The sequence below is a fragment of the Protopterus annectens genome, chromosome 2.part2 (assembly GCF_019279795.1).
Source record: "Protopterus annectens isolate FY-2018-M chromosome 2.part2, PAN1.0, whole genome shotgun sequence".
NCBI classification, from domain to species: Eukaryota; Metazoa; Chordata; order Ceratodontiformes; family Protopteridae; genus Protopterus; species Protopterus annectens.
In genome coordinates this window covers 894,707,089-894,728,792 of record NC_056730.1, presented here as the reverse complement: position 1 = coordinate 894,728,792, position 21,704 = coordinate 894,707,089, and the positions used below count along the sequence as shown (strand labels likewise).

Genomic DNA, 21,704 nt, shown 5'->3' with positions numbered 1-21,704 from the left:
AACCTGAAAACTGGACTGTACTAGCTTAGAAAGGCGGGAAAATAAGTATATATATATATATATATATATATATGTATATATATATATATATATTTTTTTTTTTTTTTTTTCAGAAAATAAAGCAGATACAATAAAAAAAAAACAGTTTAAATGCACAGAAATGGTTGTCACACTTGAGTGTGTAGCCTACAACAGTTAAACAGGTAATTTAAACACAAAAACAGCGTTGTTAAAGTGCTGGCAGTAAAATAAATACAATATGTAGCTGAAACAAGCTTTTTAAATCACAGAAACTGTAGAAAATCTGCGTTTTAGGCGGAATTGGCTAAAGGCAGCAAGAAAATGTAGAAAATTGATACTTAATCACTCCAAAGTCTCTCTTTTGTCTCTTTGCTGCTGCTGTAGAACTCTGCAGGGCACCAGGCAGGAGCTTGCTGAGCTGTATACATTTTTAGCATATCTTAATTCTGAATATTATGTTGCAGTGAAAAAAAGAATAAATTAAAAAAACAAAAAGTCTGAGTGTGTAACAAAATGCTGTGAGGAGTAAGCAAGTATAGAGTAAAATGAGTATGTGATAAACAGAAAAAAAATAATGCAAATGTTACACAAGTAAATTGTGAAACTTATCACATTTCTTCAACAGAAAGATGACAAGTTACAAAACTAGTTACAGGGGTGAACATGCATCTACCATAGTTATTAATAATTTAGGTTTTGCAGATTGAGACACTGTGGGGAAGAAAATAAGAAACACACAGAGAGGTAAAACCAGAAAGAAAAACACAAGAAAACAGGAAACAATCTGAATATGTGCTTTTCATTCATTGTGTCTGCCAACCAGCAAGCGTTTATGTGCTTGCCTATTGATTTTCCATTGCACCTGAGCTATTTTCACCCTACATTACCCCATGGGGGGACCCCTACCCACTTCAGTCAAAATTAGCCTTCTGTCAGCCTACTATTTGACAACAGAATGCTTGGGTGAGATGGTATGGTGCTGGGGTAGGAACTTCTTATGTAAGCATTTGTTAAACAGGCAGCAGTGAAGGGTGTTTGGTCCATAATTTCAATCCTTCCACTGTCCTCTCTGTTGTCATGGCTATATTTGTTCCAGTGGCCTGAGGATCTAACTTCATTCCCCTTCCCAGAAAAGGATTGTTTGCATTTTAGGATGGTCCACAATTGCCCCAAGACCAGGGCCACCTATACTTAAAGATGTCCCCAAGCCAGGGAATGCATTGCCAGCCTCAGCTTTAACCCCATCTTCTGGCAGCTGACATGGGTACTGACAACACAGCAAAGATCTAGAGCACTTTTCCTTGGGCTTGCAATCTCCAGCACATATGACTCATCAGGGTTACCATGAACACCTTGGAAGAATCTAATACAATCCCTGAAGAGCAGTGCTGCATGCTGCACACCTGCCTTCCTGATAAGTGGTGGTATTGCAGCTCCATAAGGTACGTAGGTGCCAGGCCTGGTGTAAATTTCCTATTCCCCATCCACTGGTCCAGGTTGCACTTAAACTTGGTAATAGACAAACTCAGTGTCACATGGATAAGAAGCCTGTTTCATAGGAGGGGCAGTCTCTGGGACACATATCTGTCTCTCCAGTGTGTTCTGTTTAAGTCACAGAATAAATGCAGGTCCCTAGACCTTGTATTTCTCTTACTCTTTGACTTACGAATATGTAGGAGATTCATAAGTGTGGGGTTTGTTGATGCCTTGTAAGCCAGGTATAGATCACCCCTCAACAATATGTAGGAGACTGACTAGAGAGAAAGGGCTTTAAGGTGATCTGCTTAAGACAGGTTTGTTACACCTTGTATTCTTGTTTGATGGAATCTCGGAGGTCGCTGTAGTTGCTGCATATACCTGGTCAGGTACATACCAAAGGGAGCACTGTACTGTATGATTGGTCTGATAAGAGGGAGGTACAGTGGGATAATGACCTCTTTGGACCAAGATGCCATGCTCTTACTTTTAAGTTTCACAAAATAAAAGGATTTCCTCACCACTGTGGTCACATGGTGGTCAAAGTTAAGGCTACTGTCTACATGTGTACTCAGATCCCTGACCACTGGGTCAACTCTTAGAGGCATACTATCAACATGGTATTTAGCCGGGATGGTTGACATGCCTAAGGGTACAATTATGCATCTCTTAGCACTGAGTTAAAGACTATGGCATTGGCACCATTTGCTAGTCAGAGACGGACCTTCTTGAAGAATGCTAGTGTCTACAGGGGAATCATTGATAACACCCAGCTTGCAATCATCTGTCATCTGCAAACTTAGTCAGCCATAAACCTTCAGCATTTGCTTCCATTTCAGAGAAATAGATGGCAAAAAGGAGCGGGCCAAGTACAGAGCCCCAAGGGACTCTGCTAGTGACTGGCCTCTTGGTGGAGGTGGCCTCAACTATTTTGCCCTCCTGGGTCCTATCAGTGTGCCATTTGGCTATCCAGTGGGTGATAAAAGGGATTATACCTAAATTAGTGAGCTTGTTTACAATTGGTCAGACCTTTTTTTTTTTGAAGGAAAGAAAATAAAAGACATGGAAAATACCAAGAGGGAGAATTAGGCTCAGTTAAATTTATTTGGATAAATCTCCCTTTAGACTGCTTATTGCATATGGGTCTATGAAGAAAGCTAGAATAAAAGAGCATGGGGAAAGATATATGCCTTTTTATGCACAGTGACATACTATGAGCAGAGCTGAATTAAAAATATGTGTATGTAATGCTGCAGATACATTAAGGAATTGCTACTGCTGATTTATTTATGTCAAATGTGTTTAATGAATTTGTTTGTAAGCTGGTGTGGTTAAATTTTAGAGGTGCTCCAAGACTGCAGTGCATATGCTGACTGGGATTTGTAGAGGTGCACCATACTTTTGCACAGCAGAGGCAAAGCTATGCAGCGCTATATGGCAGCATAGTTGTTAAATATCCAACATAAGAGAGGCGGTGCTTAAGTGCATCTAGCTGTGCTTCAGGTTATATAAGTGAGAAGCACAGTAACTCAACAGGGAAATGTGTGCCATGAAGTGTGTGGCAGTGTCCATAAAGCAGTTATGTGCCATTGCCAAACTGTGCAATCTCACGAGTGTGAACTGACAGACTAGACATCTCAAAAATAATGCATTGCATGTGTTAGCTAGGCTGAGTTTGTTAAATCTTGCCTTAGCAGGAAGCTGTAAAGTACCACAGAATACTATATATTCATTAGTATGTAATTGTAGCACTGTGATGTCTACACATGTGAATACCCGTCAAATTCTTAAAACAGGAGGATGGAAGTGTATAGGAAAGTAGGAAAAAGGGAAGGCAGCCAACAGAGAATCACACACAAGAGACATCATATAGTAGTGTACAGGACAGAGGAGAGAGAGAGCAATATTTTTATGGGGATAAGGCCCCATTTTGTATAAAGAGAGAAGGGAAGAAAGGTAAGTGTAAAAGGTAGTAGGAAGGGGAGAGTTGGACAGCTTGCAGGGGCAGGCAAGCATATAAAACACTGGCAAACATACAGGAAAGGATGTGTACACACTAGGATGGAGAGACAGGAGAGGGATGGGGGAAAACAGATGGTAATCAAATGGTGATGGGGAGGGTTGGACATGGTACAAAGCATTGGGCATAAGGAATGGGCATGCATAGCTGTGGATAGGATGGAGTATGTGCAGTAGTGTGCCATCTGCTGACCTGGCCCAAAGGGACATTACAGTAACTCATCACCTCATGATGGAGCAGGTGGCCAGTGGTATGGAGCATGGCCTTCCCTGGTAACCTGATGATAATGCCAGGTGAACAAATGTTCTATCAGTTCCTGAATCTTGTCCAGCCAGGCCGTACACTTGCTATCTGCTTTCTTCACCGCAGCCTGTATAGCCTGCTCCATCTGCAGCTAGCCCACATCACATGGTGTGAGCTGAGGCCACCTGCTGTTAAGGGGTCCCAGTCTCATTGCCATTATGCTTCTCAGAAACAACCTGAGCAAGGGGTGAGCTGTGATGGATGTACCTGCTGAGAAAATGCATTATCTGGGGTTGCAGTGTAGAGACACAATATGAAGTCTGCCATAACTGTGCTTTTCTGACATTAGACTTGAGTGTACTTAGAACACACATTTGGATTAGTAACTAACCATGACTCACTGACTGTTCATGTATTTACATAAATTATGTTAGTGGAGAACAGCACACTGGTGTAATGAGTTGGGCTAATGCCTTAGAAAACTTAGGTCTCCAGTTTATTTCTTGACTAGGATGCAACCTCTGTGGAGTCTGTGTATCCTCTTTATGTCTGTATGAGATTTTGCTAGATGCTATGTTTTTCTACCCCATATCAAGGATATGCCATGGGTAAATTAGCAGTCTTGCAAATGGTCGGAAGGTGTACTTGTTGAGATGTGCTGTGCACCTTCCAGGATTAGGTGAGGCTAGAGATTTAAGGTAAGGCTGTAGCATTAAAAAGGTGAAACAGAGCAGCTGGAAGATGGAGGTGGGACAGTGCAAGTCTGTAAGCAAAAGAGCAATGAAGGAGGTAAGGACAGTAGAAATGGAAGTGGAAAGGGAGCTGGGAGAAGGGTTAAAGGTGGAAGCCTTTTATAGGTGTATAGCAGAATGAAGGAAGGGGGAACAGACTTTTCTAGGCTGAGCAAAGACAGGAAGGAGATCAAGGTAACAGAGCAGAAAAGGAATGGCTGTTGAATGAACATTTCAGTCTTTCCAGTGAAAGCATGAAGAAGGGTGCCATTCACTGTCAGTGGCACATTCGCCTTTGGTGCAGAAGACTGTGAGTTCTATCTACACACCAGGTAGATCTACAGCTGACACTGCAGTACAGCATAAGGGGGGGTGCTGCATTCCTGAGTGTGCCTTCCTTTGGATGAGATGTTAAACCAAGGTCCCATTTACCTGAACTGGTGGTAGCTGAAGTTCCCTGATGCCCTGGCCAAAAATATAAATACCACCTCGGGTCTCCCTTGAAAAGCTGCTACTAGCCCAGTGGGCCTAACCCAGTCAACAAAGGATAAATAAATAAAAAATAAATAAGCGTTAGTGCAAACTGGAAGAGTAGTATTGATACAAAGGGATAGAAAGGGAGGAGGCTGAGGTAAAAAAGTGTGGGGTGGCTATAGCTTGAAAAACACTCCAAATGCTCTTAAATCACCCACCCCTGGGTGTCTCCCTATGTGTCTTTATCCAACAAATGGCATCTCTGACCCATCTGATATAGATATCACTGTAATTTGTGGGATACTCAAACAGGGACCAACACTTTTTCCTAATGAGTGGCATTCCCTTTTGTTTTGAATGTTGTTAGACACTGATGATTACACAAACTGTAGTCAGTTTTTCAGTGTAAATTGTCTTTCTAGCAATGTTTAAACAAGTTGGAATGACCTTCATTGCAGAAGTTTATGCTGCTGGTCAGGTATCCTGTGCATTATAGTTTTATCCACATGAAATGGATCTAAGAATACATTTAGCCTTATAGGCTGTCTTTAACTTCATATTCTGTAGTTCACTCATTACTTTGTGGATATATTGTGTGGATATACAAGGCATTTTGATAGCCCATCATAAGGGAAACATTGGGTTCATATTGTGTAATAAGAAATGCCTAACTGTATTAAATGTAGATGCATTAAAATATTACAGTTTAATGATACTGACACTGCAAAAATGTATAGATATGAAAGTTTTGTTTCTTTACTGAGGCAGAACTGTCATACATGTGTTAGAAAGTAGATATCCTGATTGAAAGACGTAATTTGATGGCAAGCTATGATTATGCCTTGCAAGTGGAAAAAAGTAAGATCTCCAGTGTTTATACAGAATCAGGCAGTCAGTGATGCTATAGTCAGATTGTTACTGTCTCTATGGACAGACTTTAGGAGTTCACTGCTTGTGCTGGCAAGCTTGGATTGGTTTACCTACTGAAATGTGCAGCAGCTTGTCATGGTACTTACCTCTGACTCTGGTAGACTATGACAACACTGGTTTTGTGCTGGCCTCAGCTTGTCTAAGTGCAGTCAGTGAATGTTACTGGTATGAATGGTTCTCCACTAGTTTAGCTGCCATGTTGTGGCACTGATACTCTTTGGTGCTGTATACTGGCAGTTGAATGACTGGACTGTTGGCTGACTGGTGGTGATGATGGTATAGAGGGTGCTGACCATCAGCACTGGTGCAATTGGACCTCAGTTTGATTGGCTACCATGATGTGGTACAGAGATTTGTCAAAGATTGCATTGCATTGCATGCCATCTACCCGCTGTCATTATAGACTTTTGCTTCAAAGCCGCACTGTGACCAAATGTCAGGCCACATTCTAAAACATGTTTTGCAAGAGAGTTACAATTGATACTTCTCCATATGTCTGGCTGATATTCTATTATTTGCTCTTTGAGATTCATATTACTCTTACCTATATAAAATCCTGGGCATCTTAAACAAGTGGCTAAATAGACTATATTGGTAGTATTACAGGTGGCAAAACATCTAAAATTATATCTTTCATGTAATTGAATGTACAAATTCATTGCTACTACATATCAATTTACAACAAGAGCAATAGTAACAAGGGAACGTACCAACTTTGTTACTCGTTCTAAACTTGTTTACATTATTCACATCTTTATCACAAAGACGCTGTTTTAAATTTTGACAATTCCTTAAGCAAATATGGGTTTATCACCAATATATTGTTTTAATTCTGGTAGCGCATGCAAAATTCCCCAATTATTCAAAAAGACATTTTTAACTCTATCAGTTCTTCTGTTATAGATGGTGACATAGCATACACCTGATTGTTTTTGTGTTCTATGTGTAATATGTTCTTCGTTTGTATTATTCTTAGAATGTGGCCCAGAACATATTTTTACTTTTAGAGTGGTTCAAATAATGATTAAAAATCCTAGAGAGGTGATGCCAACAATAAGTCAGAAGTTATTGAATATAATTGGATATTGCTTTTGCAAGCCAGTTGTAGACTGGACATAAATACTGCAGTCAGCATTAAACCAATTTTAAAACAAAAACAGATGTGCCTAAAGTGAACTAGTGTCAATAAGTTTTTAACATGATGACATTTTATGCTTTGATTTTTAAGTGCTTACTTTGTGTAATTGAATTTGTGTATGCCTTTAAATTTTTAGCATTGATTAATTAAACTTGAATTCTCATTGGGGCCGTGTCTAGTGATTGAATTTGAACTTACTATTTATGTAAGCAGTTGGTTTTATGCTGTATTTAGTACAGATGAAGAGAATTGTCTCAAAAGCTTTGTATTGTTGATAAATTCTTTGGCATTTCTGAGTCCGGTGCTTTGTTTTGATTTCTGTCTAAATGTACCATAAGTCTGATTTTGTCTCACTTCATATTGTAATTCCTGTTTGTATTTTTTTTCTCTGTAATTTTGTTAAAATTTATGTACATATTAAATCATTGTCTTATAATGTCTCTCTGTTCTTAACCAATGTTTTCATATTATGTGTAATTTGGTATAATTAAACTGCATTTGCTTTTTTATTATTTTTAAAGATTGTAAAATTATTGTTTTTAAAATGTTTTGTAATATTTTGTGCTTTTCTGCCTGGGCTCTTACCCACCTTACCCAGTGGGACTTTCCCAGTAATCAAATGTCAATAAATAAATAAACAAATTATATATATATATATATATATATATATATATATATATATATATAGTTACATGTTAAAAGATCGAATGATGGAAATATTGAATTGTATATGGTCGAGACCATATGCTCGATATTTCAAAAGATCAATCTTTTAACATGGTGTAAAAAAAAAAAAAAAATGATGTAGAACACTGTAATGCAGGGGGGCAAGCCACCCTGCACCCCCCACACCCCCCCCACTTAAATATACCAACTCTGAGATCGCGTTACACTGAGAATGCAGTGCAGAACAGGAAGTTTTCCTATTCCCCTGCATATGGATCCTACAGTAGTATTAGGAATGAATATCCACAGTTCTACCCCTAAGCGTGTAGCCCCTACACAGTATTAGAAATGAATATCCACAGTCCTACCCTTAAGCATATGGCCTCTACACAGTATTAGGAATGACTATCTACAGTTCTACCCCTAAGCGTATGGCCCCTACACAGTATTAGGAATGAATATCCACCGTTCTACCCCTAAGTGTATGGCCCCTACACAGTATTAGGAATGAATATCCACAGTTCTACCCCTAAGCGTATGGCCCCTACACAGTATTAGGAGTGAATATCCACAGTTGTACCTCTAAGCATATGGCCCCTACACAGTATTATGAATGAATATCCACAGTTCTACCACAAAGCGTATGGCCCCTACACAGTATTGCATCTGCAGCTGTAGGTGTCACCTCATAGCAGGGGAATTAGGAGGCTCCCTATTGAAATGTCAGCATTAAAAATTCCAAGTGCAGAAAAGCCAAAAAAAAAAAGAAAACCTGGAGAGGGACATCTTTTTGCAAGGGGGTAAGCCCACTGCACCCCAAGGACTTATATATATCAACTCTGAGATCATCATACCTCACCAAAACGGGAGAATTCCAAGAAATGACATCTCAGACTTGGTTTATACAGGTTTGATGTTTTGGCCAATCAGTCTATGTGTTTCAAGACTCACTTTAGTGGGTCCTGACATTTCAAATGGTAACTGAGTCAGGCACAGAGATGTAGCAAAGGATGCCCACAGGGACACATCCAGGATCACTGACCATGTCCTTATATAGTTTCATAAGCAGGGGCAGTGTCAAAAATAATAAGTAGTGCAGTGGATGACATGGCCACCCAGCCAGTTGTGTACATCCTGCCTCTAACAGAGTGACATACAGTAATACATTGGCCTTTGGTTTGGGATCCACACAGCAATTGTCTTCATGAATATTCCAGCAATGTGTACATCTGATGAGATTTCATAGGTAACAGTGGTATGGACTGATCCCATGTCCCTCTGCATTTCTCATCCTGATATCACCCGTGAACAACGTGCTCCATGAGGGATGTACACTTTGGTAACAACAAGTTTACCCCTAATGGGCAGACACACCTTAGCTCCAGTAATCCATTGCCACCCAGGCATGATGGTCCATCATGATACATCATCCAGTATTTATGCCTGGCACACAACATAAGCATCTGGTGTGTGTGTATATATGTGTATGTATACATTCCACAGAGGAAACACAGACAACGGTCTTCTTCCTGTGCCCAGTTATGTCCTGTTGGGCAGACTGTCCCACCCTATACATACACAGTTACCAGGAGAGGATAAACATGGAGCATATAAGACAATGCACAGGGGGTGCCAACATTTCCCACAGCACAGTTCCCCTTATGCGAAGGCCAATGTGTCTGTAGGCTGTATGTAGTCTAACAGGGGTAAGGGCTGTTTAAGATAGGATTCTTAGGAACACACTTGTAGGAATGTAAGGACACATCTGCATAGGGCAGACCTGCTTCTACTTGTGGAGGTTGCTGCACATCATGTCTTAATGTGATAATTCTAAGAAAAAGTTGGCTCTTCTTGGACTGTGAGGACTGTATATCTAGTCCCACCATCACAGAAGGGCAGACTGTGGCAGAAAATTGATGGGTACTTGCATATAAAGGAGAAAGTTAGTGATCAATGTGACTGTATCCATGCCATGTGTGAAAACTGAGGAGGGACATTGCCAATACTGGATCTGGAGGGGGAGCCTGCAAAATTCCATCAACTGTATAATCACCCTCCCCATACAACTCCCATGGAAATATTGATTGCCATACAGGAGATGTGCAAAAGGGCCACTCACCAGCTAAAATGTCTCCAGTGTGGTAATCCAAGACGTGAAGAAGCAAATGTCTGAGGAGATGCTACTGAATCTGCCCACAAAGGGAGCCCTTTACCAGTGAATAGGATGCTGCAGGAGGACTGCCAGAACATCGCACCTGGAGATATTGGTCATATGGAAGGATTTTCACCCTGTATTGTACACTGTGCAGACTGAGACATTCCTATACTGTGTGATACAGTCAAAGAAGGATTCTGCTCAACTGCTGCTAAGAGCAGTGGATAATATGAAGAATATGTTATGTTCGGAGCTGGTGCTGATGGATGGGACCTTCCCTACAAAGAGCAACATGACCTGGCAGCCATATGCTATACTTGGTTTGTAGGACTGGTGTATCCTTCCACTTGCATACTGTCTAATTGCCAGGAGGTCAAAGCCTGCATGCACCATCATGCTTCTGCTTCGATTGAGGTGACACTAACAAATAGGAATGTAGCTGAGCCCTGTGTTGTGACTTGTGATTTTGAAACAACAGCTGCTAATGCAATGCAAGCAGATTTCCCTGATTCTTGCCTTGAAGGATAAAATGTAACTTTTGTTCTGCTTAGATTATCTGGAGATAGATACAAGGTTAGCTACTTGTGACCCTTTATTACACACAACCCAAGTTTCTGTTTCATGTCCAAAAATTTTTGTCTCAAACCACTTGGTCAGTGGTCTCACTCCAGAAGGTCACCATTCCATTCATAAGGAGTTCCCCTGTGAGGCTACTGGCCTACTATGCTTCTTGGAAACCATTATATTGAGGGATGGAAGAAGAAATACATGCTGTGACACAACAGGAAGTGCCATTTCCCCCACATACCCATCCAGATTCAGGAGCATTACAGAGCTGATGTATGCCTGATTTCCTTCCTTACAAAATATTGCTAAGGTATGTCTCCACCAACTGAAGACATGTGTCAGCAGGTGTAAATAGAGGTATTATTACACACTGTGCGGCAGGAGCAGGAGTGCATTGTAGAGCTGTTGGATACCCCTTCCAGGAGTGAAGCCCCTCACATAAGTGTGTCTGTGGAGTTCCCTTGAAGAATACCTTCAGTGGGTGGTGGCTGTTGATTGTGGTGGGAATGTTGGTCAAAGGCTAACAGCTGCAGCACATAACCTCAGGTTGTAATGTGTAGGTAGTTTACATGCCTACTGTGTGGTGTTTCCTCCCATGTGCCTTGGATGCTCTGCACTGCACTCTCCACCCGAACAATCCCACACACTTACCTTCACTTCTTTGCGGTGGTGCCTTTCACCTTTGGCATTCAGAATTTGTCACACTTGATGTTCCATAGTTGGGATCCACAGTTATATCCCAGTGAAAACTTTGTTGGATGATGTTACTTTTGACTGCTGCCGGGATATTTATATTTGACATCTCCACCTTTTATTTAAAACTCCATTTATGTGCAAGCCATATTTACAGCTTATCTGCTGTTTTGCAGTAAAGTTTGTTTCCATTATTTTGACCTTTGCCTCTATTAATATGTTCCGCATCCCCTACTGTTTCTGGGATGCACAGATGGGCTACTGCCACATCCGACCTGGAAAGCAGTTATGCTGCTTCTCAGAACTGGAATGAAGCCATGATCTAAGTGCAGTGCACATGCTTCATAGCTCTGCTCTTTCCTAATTCCCTTCCTCTGTACTGTGTACACACCTTTTCCTGCTTCTCTGGCACAGCACACTTTTGCTTTTGTCTTGCTGTAACAGACAGCACTTTTACTGCCTCACACATTGTGAACATCACTGTATAGGTGATGTTTTCCAACATTCCTGCTTTGGTGTGGATAATCCAGTGCTGATGATCATTCCAGATGTAATTTCTTGGTGTCTAGTGACGTGCAGGCTACCTCAGGGATGTTACTTGTCATGCTGTAATGTCCCCTGCATATTGGATCATGTTCAAGGGGTTAGACATGGAGTGTACTGCATGAGGGAGATCTGTCCCCTTCCTTGCTTGCTATAACCCCCAAGAACCTGACTCCAATTACAGGGAGATGCCTTTTTTACTTGTTCTCCAGTCTCCACTGGATGCAGTGATGTAAAGTGCACCTCTAAAGTAAAATATTTAACCCTTTCCCCTTGGAAAGAGACTGCAGGCAGAACCTTGTTATTCCTAGCTTATCCGGCTAGCTCCTCCAGTATCCAGGTTTCTAAAATAAACCTCGATCATCTGGGTTATACCCAGGGTTCCATCCCTTTGTGCCAAAGAGTGGGCACTGTATTTGTATATTATGGTTCATGATTTTACCTGTGTCCGAATTGTCTCTCCTCAGATTGCCAATATTACATTTTGGAAGCTTGGTTTGCTTGTTTTGTTTCTGAATATCCTGTGAAGTGTTTATAGGAATTCATGAAAGAAAGGATGTAAAAAAGAAGGGAATTATAAACTTCTATTGCTGTTTAATCCCATTTGGTTAGTATTAGAGCAGCTGAGACATTGCCTAAGACAGAAGAAATTCCATTATCCCACAAATGAATGTTGAGCACATGAATGTAACAGAAATGTGTTTTAAGTATTGACATTTGTTCATAGGTATGCTAGGGTTTAGTATGTATCTCAAAAGTAGCATGAGAAAGAAATGGTGTGCTTGAGTAAAATATCTGTTTCAAAAATAAATCAGTCAGGAAAAACACAGTTTGTTGTAAGAGTGATTGGTAACCTTTTTGAAAAATATATCTTTAAGCAACTGCAAGAACAGAGGCCTTCTTTACAGTGTACTCCATTCTATGAAAGTTTTTCCCATGTCCCCTGTAAAAAAAAAAACGGATATATTCCATCAGGATTAACCTGGACAACAAAATCTAAGCAACTCATTAAAATATTATTCCCCATTTGTAATCATTCTAGGCCCATTTATGTAAAAGTATAAACCAATTTTTTCTAGTAGAACTTGTATTTCAGATGCATGATACTTTTCTTAGCCTTCTGTTATTGAATGAAATCCCACTGACAGACATCAGAATCCATTATTATTTTAGACACAAAACCACCCTCGAGTTCATTTGGGATATAATTTTGAAAAGCTGCAAAATTGCCTTCATAACAAAAGTTTGCCAAACTAGCACTTTAAAAATGGCAAGTAGATGAAGTGTAACACTTAGAATCTATTAGTTTGGCAGGTGTAATACAGCTATGCTTTCACTAAAAGAAGGAAAATTGTAGCTGTTCCAGCAGATTATTGTGAGTTAATGTTTTTTTTTTTTTTTTCACCATTCCTAGAAATGATTTACTCATGGTCTGCCGCCAGCTGAACATGGAAGAATCTGTGGCTGAAATAATGCATCAGCTGGGAGCAGATGAGAATGGAAGGATCTCTTTTGCGGATTTCACAAGGTGCCGTATGCAGTTGGTGAGGGAAATAAGGAAGGAGGAGGTACACCTTTCAGTCAAGTCTGACGACTCCGGTACGAAGAAGATACTGCGGGATAGAATCGCATCCTGGCCAACTAGCAGTGACAATAGTTTAGGTAGGTGTGAAATGACCTATCTTTAGGGGAAAAAACAGTAATAATATGTATGTCTGTTTTTATTACTTGTTAAAGCAGAGTGCTGACTTTAAGACACTGTAATTTGTCAGAGAATGCTTGTTTTTCATTTTACTTTCTTCAAGCACAGGTGATTGAAGTTATAATATATTAGTAAGCCAGGCAGTGCTGTAATAGTAAATGTTTCTGTAAACAGCATCAGCTTCTTCTGAAACATATTCATCAATTACGAAAGCCATTGCAAAGTGAAAGGCTGCATTTGTAGTTGAGAGGGGAATGTAAGGTTGTAAAACACAAATTTGCCAGTAAAAAAAAAGTAATTCCTGATGCCCTCTGATGTATAACTACAGGCCTGGGGATTAAACATAAGTCTGCCAGTTTGTTTTGTGATGAACAAATCATGTCAGCATGGCTGTCTGCAACTGTAATTTCATTCTGATATGCATCATGAGAATTTTTATTGGTAAAAGAGCAGGTGTTTTCTCCTGTTCATTTGGCAGGTGATGTTTAAGTAATGGCATTTTAATTGATTTGCAGATGTTTTTCTGTATTCATGATTGCTTTTTTTGCAATTAAATTCATACATTTTCAGCTTAGCTTTTATAAACTTAATCAAACAAAGTTTTTTTCTTTCACAATCAACACATTACTTTTGCTATAAATATTCTTTCTCACCACTTGTTTTCAAACAGCTAATAAAATCTGTACTGGGTTTGATACTGTCCTGGCCCATAAGTGGTGAAAGTTATAGAAACAGTAGTGTGGCATTTTATTCACCAGTCAGTAGGAGGAGTAGTGAGCAGCTTCTGATAATCTTGCTCAGAAAGGTGTATGTAGACAGAAATTCATGAAGGGTTGTGGATAGTGCAGATATTACAGCATCCTTGTTGGTGTTGTGGGATGGCAGCCCTTTGAACTTGTGCCTTACAGTACAGTACATGGGCATGCAGTAATATCCATTCTATGCACACCCCTGGATGCCTCACTGTATTTATAAAATGGACATTTGCATTTATTTATTTTGCAGTTTGAATGCTATGTTCTGTAGGTTCATTGTGATAATTATCTGTTTTGTAGTGTGTGCTCATGTAAAAATAGTTCTTCCAGTTATTTTAACTGATTTTTGTGACAGGCTATAACTTTTTAGCTATGCGTAATTTTGACATGAACATTTCAGAGTAGTCATTTCAGTGAGGCATCTGTCAAACTTGATTGTCAAACTATTCTATCTTTAAATGTTGTTTAGCAGTCAGATTTTTAAGTCTCATTCTGGATTGGAGAAGAAATTCAGTTTCATAGTTCAGGTGATTGTGGTCCATGGATGGAATTTTGAAAATCTGAATTCAGGATGCTAAGCCTTGATAGAGCTCTGGGCATTTGCTGAAAATAGTGTCAAAAGTATTTTTTTTCTTTTTCCCCTGTTTAATCAGCTTCCATTACAATTAACTGCCGTGCACTGTTATAACTTTTTAACAATATGGAATTTTGGTATAGTATTTTCAAGAAATTCATTTTAGGGATCCTTCTGTCAAACTTCCTTATGCCATTGTATGATTCTATTTGTAAATGTTGTTTTACATTAATTTTCGTTAATTGTACTGTGAATCCACGTTGCACTATTTCAGTGTGCTGCTTCAGGTCATGAAATACATGGTGGTTCATAGACAATATGTTGAATGTTTTAAGTTTTGGCAGAGTTACTGGTAGTTCAGAATAATGTTTAAAAAACATATTTTTTGTGTTTTATCAGCTTTCTGTTATGCTTACATTTTCTGTGGTAAATGTCTTTATTTTAGGCTCTTTTTTTAATTTTAGAATAGTTTTCATATATATTTTTTGTTAAAGATGTGAGGAAACTGAAAGAGTAGGTTAGAATTAATCAGGAAATAAATAATGGCTGCCAATAAGGTTTTAAAGCTGTGAGGGAAAAGGAATCTGTGAGTGAATGTGAGATCTAGGTGGTCTGTGCTATTTTCCTGTCATGCATAGAGAACATTTGATGCAGAGGCAATAAGCCATGAGATTGGTCAGTTTTACTTCCCCTTTTATAATTATGTTTTATTAGCTATATAGACCCACTCTTCAGTCCTTTTTTTCAGGAGTAAATCAGAGTGACAGTACATACGATTAAAGTAAGTTTTCCAGGAGCCTGGGGAAATGTTTTCACTTATTAAACATATGCTCTGCCTGCGAGCAATGACATGTTCAAGCACATAGTGTATGTACCAGAGTATACACTTTTTTGAACTTATTTATTTTGTGTAGTGTGATAAATTACATTTGGAAAAAAAATGTTTTCTTTTTGCTTAGGTCTGCCATTTCAGGCATCTTGTCTTTTTTATTTCTTAGTATTCAGTAAGTACATAGATGTGCAGTATTGGGGGGAGGCTAAACTTGAAGGGGGATGCTACAGTCTGTAAGTCTGCATACAGTTTCAAAAATTCTGGTTGTGCCTCTGACCATAAGATGTCATCTACCTGAACTTTAATTGGCACAGTCAGAATAAACTGGGATTTGAAATCTTATCTGCATACTGCTTATATTAGAAAATCCTTTTGCCCTCCCCCTTTCCTTGTGCTGCACTGAAATCTCTGTAGTGAAACTCATTCTAAAGCAAGGACTTGGTATGGAGAGAGACACTACAACCTTTTGATCTTGTACCATCAAAGGTGAATATGTTATGTACTGAGCTATGTGTGTTGATATAATATGGCTGAAGGCAGACACCAGCAACATTACAGCTAGTACAAGGAGACAAAGTATCAGTAGTTAAAGCACATGCATCATTGCATATTCATCTAGAGTGTAGAGGAACTGTAGTTAAAAATAGTAGTGGGAAGTATCCTGATCTCAGTAGCATCACCTCCACTATGGAAAGTGTCCAGTCATGGTATCATCTCCACCATGCAAAGTGTCCTGTCTCAGTGACATCGCATTCACCATGGAAAGTGTCCAGTCATGGTATCACCTTCACCATGGAAAGTGTCCTGTCTCTGTGGTATCACGCCCGTCATGGAAAATGTCCTGATCTGAGTGGCATAACCTCCACCCAACTCCCAAACCTTTTAGAGATGTTTTCTGGTAAGTTTAAGTCATTGCAAGTCTTATATTTGGATCCGTGATTGGACTAGGAGACATTGTTGAGATTGTGCACACAGAGACATAATCACTTTCTCTGGAAATGAAAGATATCTATAGTATCATAATCTAGAGTCTTCTTGTACTGTATGACACAGAGGGATAGATCCATGACTGTTTCCTAGTTGTCCCAAGATTGATTAGATGTTCATTATTTCCACTGCTGCAATTGCCTTTATGCTGTATAGATTGTGTCTTGCCCAAGATACAACTGTTCCTCTTCCAAAACTCTGTCTTCCTCCCACACCTTACACTGACTGCTGATTATGGAGAGCAGCAGTCGGTCTTGAGCTTCAGTTCTGACAGGTAAGTCCCCAGTAGGAATCCTTTCACACAGAATATTGCCCTTTAAAAAAATCCTATTTGTTTTTCTAGGGGTGTTTAGCTGCATTTCCTTTTAAGACACTCGTTTTCTTTCTAAAAAGGAAGTTTCCTGTCATGGACTGCTATTTTAGTGTACACTGTATGGCTTTTATGTAAAAGTTTAGTGTCTGGAAGTGTTTATTTGGGCAAGAACTACTACAGAGTATGTTAGTGCTTGTGTTCACTGTGTGACAACGTACCTGCTATTTTTTCTGTCAGACTGAATTTTGTAAAAAGGGGTTTCTGACAGAAATTTAGTGTATTGTTTATGCATTACTATGTTTTAGGGACTATGTATGTGAGTGTAAGTGTTTTACTTGTGAACACTATTTGACAGTTTATTTTACACTGATTTGTTCCAGTGAAGCTTACCAAATCTGAAGCTTCCTCCTCAGTGACTGCATGGATATGTACTCCCCTCTTGCTTGTCCACCTCCCACTATATCTACAACAAAAAAAATCTGGCCAAAGAGCCCTTGCCAACTCTGCATGCTCAGTCAGTACCTCAGTCAATGGTGGGTGACTCTGCAGTAGCCATTAGTCATTCCTCAGACCACTAACTTACTGTCTTCCTCCAGTGTTGTCCTTTCAGCCACCTTGAACCAGGAGTCAGACCCATTCTCTTCATCTGTTTCTACAACCAAACTGAGCAAGGGAGTACTATCTCTTATGAGTCAGAGAGACACATTGGGGGATTATGCTCAGTGTAGCCAGAGGAAAAAGACCTCTTGATGGGGCAGAAGTTCCATCTCTGAGTTAGTCATCAGATTTACCCGTAAATAAAAAAAAATGTTAATCATTGCTCATTTGAAGACATGGTATCTGTTAGACTGAGAAATTGTTACAAACTGTTAATTTTGATGGTCAGAAATCTTTACCTGAAAAAGAAGTCAGCAGAAACATTTCAAAGGAAGACATGTCACAGGATTCTGAGATAGACAGGGATGAGGCTTCTTTTGCTGTAGATTTCCAAGTCTATTTCTCTAAGAAGAAACTTTGTCCTCGCAAGTTTCTCTTTTCCTAAAAAATGGATGTTCCCCCTGAAAAGAGGAGATATTGTTATATACAATAAATAGACATGCCTCATTCTACTCTCATTTCTCCTTTAGTGCCAGATTGGAGGATACATTTAATGTCAGCGGTAAGAACACTGCTTCTCAACCGTCATTTTCTAAAAAAATACTTAGGCTTTATAACATTTCTGAAACTAGCAGACATTTGTTTTGCTACATCAGGGCTGACCCTGCAATTATATCCATATCTTCTGCAGCTGAAAACAAGCTCTTAGTGTCATCCATTTCTATCCCTGTGAACAAGAAAGAAAAGTGTTAAATATATTTAGTAAGATAATATTTTCTTCTTTCACTTTTGCATACAGTATTCTTAACTATCAGACTCATATGTGAAAATTTGCTTTTTGTACAGACAATATGAAAGAATTATCTGCCTCACTGCCACCTGAAGATAGTGCCAAACTGAATGTCAGGTATCAAAATATGCCTTAAGGAGTGTACATGACTGTGCAAATACTCTGTCTAGGGCCACTACTGCAACTACAGTATTGAGGAGATATAGCATGGTGTGTAATTAAAGGTTTTCTGATGAGGAAAAGTCAGAAATTCTAAATTCAAATTTATAGAAGGAGGTTTTGTTTTACCCATCTACTTCTTGGGTCCTCAAACAATTTGATAAGAAATGGACATTAATAGGGGGAGTAGCCAAGATTTTTCAGGCCCCAATTACAAATCTCCCAGATCCTGTTTCCCATTTAAGAAACAAAAGAAACAAGCCCTGCCTTCCCAAACCAAACAGCGAACCAAAAATAGATAACAGGTGGAAAACAACAAGAAACAATGACCTTTTTCCTATCAGAATGAGTATACCAGCATTATTCTCTCCACTCCCACCCCTCCTGCCTCTACCTCTCAATATCTGGCCCAGAAATTGGCTATACACCTTCTCCTTTGGGAACAGATTGTTTCAGACTCTTGAGTGTTAAAAGTGGTTCAGGAAGGATACATTTGGCACTGGATACAACTACCTTCTTTTAGGGAATTCCTCCCCACCCTTTGAGCCAAATAGAGTTTTTTCTTTAGATTTTTCAGCACTGACACACTTTAAGAGTTTTAGAGCCAGTGCTATTAAATCAAAAGGGCAAAGATGTCTATTCCAGAAATTTTTTGGTACCAAAGTAGTCTTCTTGGAGACCAGTTCTAGATCTTTCCTTTCTAAATCTGAATGTGAAAGTTCCAAAATTCAAGATGTTATCCCTTCAGAAAGTGTTACCTCTCATTCCCCAAGGAAGCTTTATGTAACATTAGATCTAAAAACTGTATTCCATCACATTCCCATAGCCAAAGGGTTCAGGAAATATCTCAGATTTTATATATCTGGGTTACATTGTCAGTTCTCTGTGTTATCCTTTGGGTTATCTGCCACACCAAGGGGTCTTACAAAATGTCTAGCTCCAGTCATAGCTCATTGCAGATTGAATGATATTCACATATTTCTTATTTAGATGACTGCAGATTCTTTTCCCAAATGTCAAGAGTCGTTACAATGGATTTATTATTTTCTGGTCAGTCTTGGTTTCCAGATAAATGTTTGGAAACCCTCTTTGACTCCATCTCACAGGATTGTCTTCCTAGGCTGTCTCATAGACTCCTTGCAGAAAAAAAGGCATTTTTGACACAGGAGAAGGTAGATTTTTATCTGTAAACTTTCCAGAACTTTTCAAACAAGTCCCAGACTTCAGCCATAGAGTATCTCAGGATCCTGTGGTTCATGGTGTACATTATTCTCATGATTTCCCCTTCAAGGTTGTACATGAGAAATATTCAGTTGTTTCTAAAAACACATGGATCCAACATTTGCATCCTCCAGAATTTCATATTTTAATCTTGCACTTTGTACAAAAAATGTACTGCACTGGTGGCGACTACAGATACAAGCAAATCCAGGCCTCCCCTTTTCTCCTGTACCTCCAAGCTAATCTCTAAATATAGACACCTGATATTTTACTTGGGGGGAAGTTTCTATAGGGGTAAAGGTGCAAGGACTGTGGAAATCCTCAGAAAGACCAAAGCATTTCAGTATCATAAAAGTGTGGGGTATGATCCATGCCTTCAAATCTCTTTATCATCTGTGGTCTCCAGGATGTTTTCTGGTAATTACACCATAGTGATGTGGTATATAAGGAAGCAAGGAGGCACCACATAGTACCCTCATTGCAGGCTAGTTATGACAGCTTTGGAGGTAGTTTTTCAGCACTATTTAACAAGCCAAGCATCTTACATTCTGTGTGAAAAAAATATAGTGGTAGACAAGTTGACCAGAACAGACCTTCATGAATCAAATCAGACAACTGATCAAATTCTGCTCAAGGGCTTCTTGCAAGCAAGTCTGGAAAACAGAAAAAAATAATGCACAAACCTTGTGGATAAAGGTTGGTTCTCAAAAACAAAACAAAGAAGTTTGGAAACCAAATGCATTTTGATTCCCGTGAGCAGGAATGATCCTTTATGCATTTCTACCCTTTCCACTGATTAACATGGTAATTCTGAAGATATAGAAGGCCTCTCCAAAAATTATTTTGGTAGCTCCCTTTTGGCCCAGTCAACATTGGTTCTCTTTTCTTGTGAAATTGGCCAAGGACATTTGCCACACACTTCCTCACAAACTAGATCTGTTCAGACAAGACAGGGGGGAGTATGATATGCCCCTATCTCAAGCATTTTCATCTAACTGCTTGGATGATTCCATTTTAATTCCTTTTAGGCACCTCTTTCCAGAGGCTGTGCAGCAGGTAATAAAGGAGGCAAGAAAAACTGCTACTAGAAAAGCTTATATTGGCAAGTGGAAATGCTTTTCTAGTTGTTGCCTAGCCAATAACCGTGGTCCTATCAGGGATTATGTGCCACCGATATCCAAATATTTATGTCAGTTAATATCCTCTGGCCTTTCATACACCTTGTGGCCATTTCAGCATGTCTGTCCATGGATCCCCCACTTTCTTCTATATTTTTAGTAAAAGGAAGTTTTACACTTGAGACCTTCTCTTAAGCAGGTTGTCCCTTCCTGTGATCTTAACTATTGTAATGGAAAAGTTCGCCATGTATCCATATGCACCTGCACATCAAGCAGACTTAAGGTTCGTTACATGGAACACTGACGTCTGTAAGAAGGGCATTCCATTTTCAAGCATGGTGGGTGAACCCTATCTGGTCTTCCATAGATTCTTCATTCATGCCCAAGGTTGTTTCAGAGTTCACTTGAATCAAGCCATCAGTATACCAGTGTTCTATTAGGATCCCCCAAACCAGGGAGAGAGCATTCTACATACACAGGATGTGCATAGGCATCTTAATAGTACTAAGTCCTTTTTTAGAAAAGCTGAATGACTATCTGTTTCTTATGTTGAGGCAAAGAAAGGACAACCTGTGTCAAAACAGACTATTTTAAGGCGTTTGTCTTCAGCTGTTGCCTTTTGTAATTCCCATCATGGCAGACTAGTTCCAGACAGTATAAAGGCTCATTCTACTAGAGCATTGTTTTCTTCAGTGCCATATTGGAAAGGGGTGGACTCTAGAAGTATTCCAGAGGCAGCTACATAGTCTTTTGTACACACGTTTACAAGGCATTGCAAAATAGATGTCTTTACTAGATCCAGGACATTCTTTGCTAGGACCATTCTCCGGGGACTTCTGGATTCATATCTTTCCTCATCCCAGGTTTGTTTATAGTTTGATAAACAACCCATGTAGCCTAAAGGCTACTACAGGAGTGGAAATGATGAGCATAGTACAGTTGTGTAAATTGCACTTACCTGTAACAGTAGAGGTTCAAATTTCTTTCTGCTGCAATAAC

General features: G+C 39.4%; 1 protein-coding gene across 1 annotated transcript in view; it reads left to right on the top strand.

Moving 5' to 3' along the window:
• The window catches only part of LOC122795990, a 570,744-nt gene that overhangs the window by 374,355 nt on the left and 174,685 nt on the right, over positions 1–21,704 (top strand). Inside the window, exon 2 of the mRNA XM_044064471.1 lies at positions 13,072–13,319. Within this exon, the coding sequence (XP_043920406.1) occupies positions 13,072–13,319 (248 nt within the window). The remainder of the gene's footprint in view (positions 1–13,071; positions 13,320–21,704) is intronic.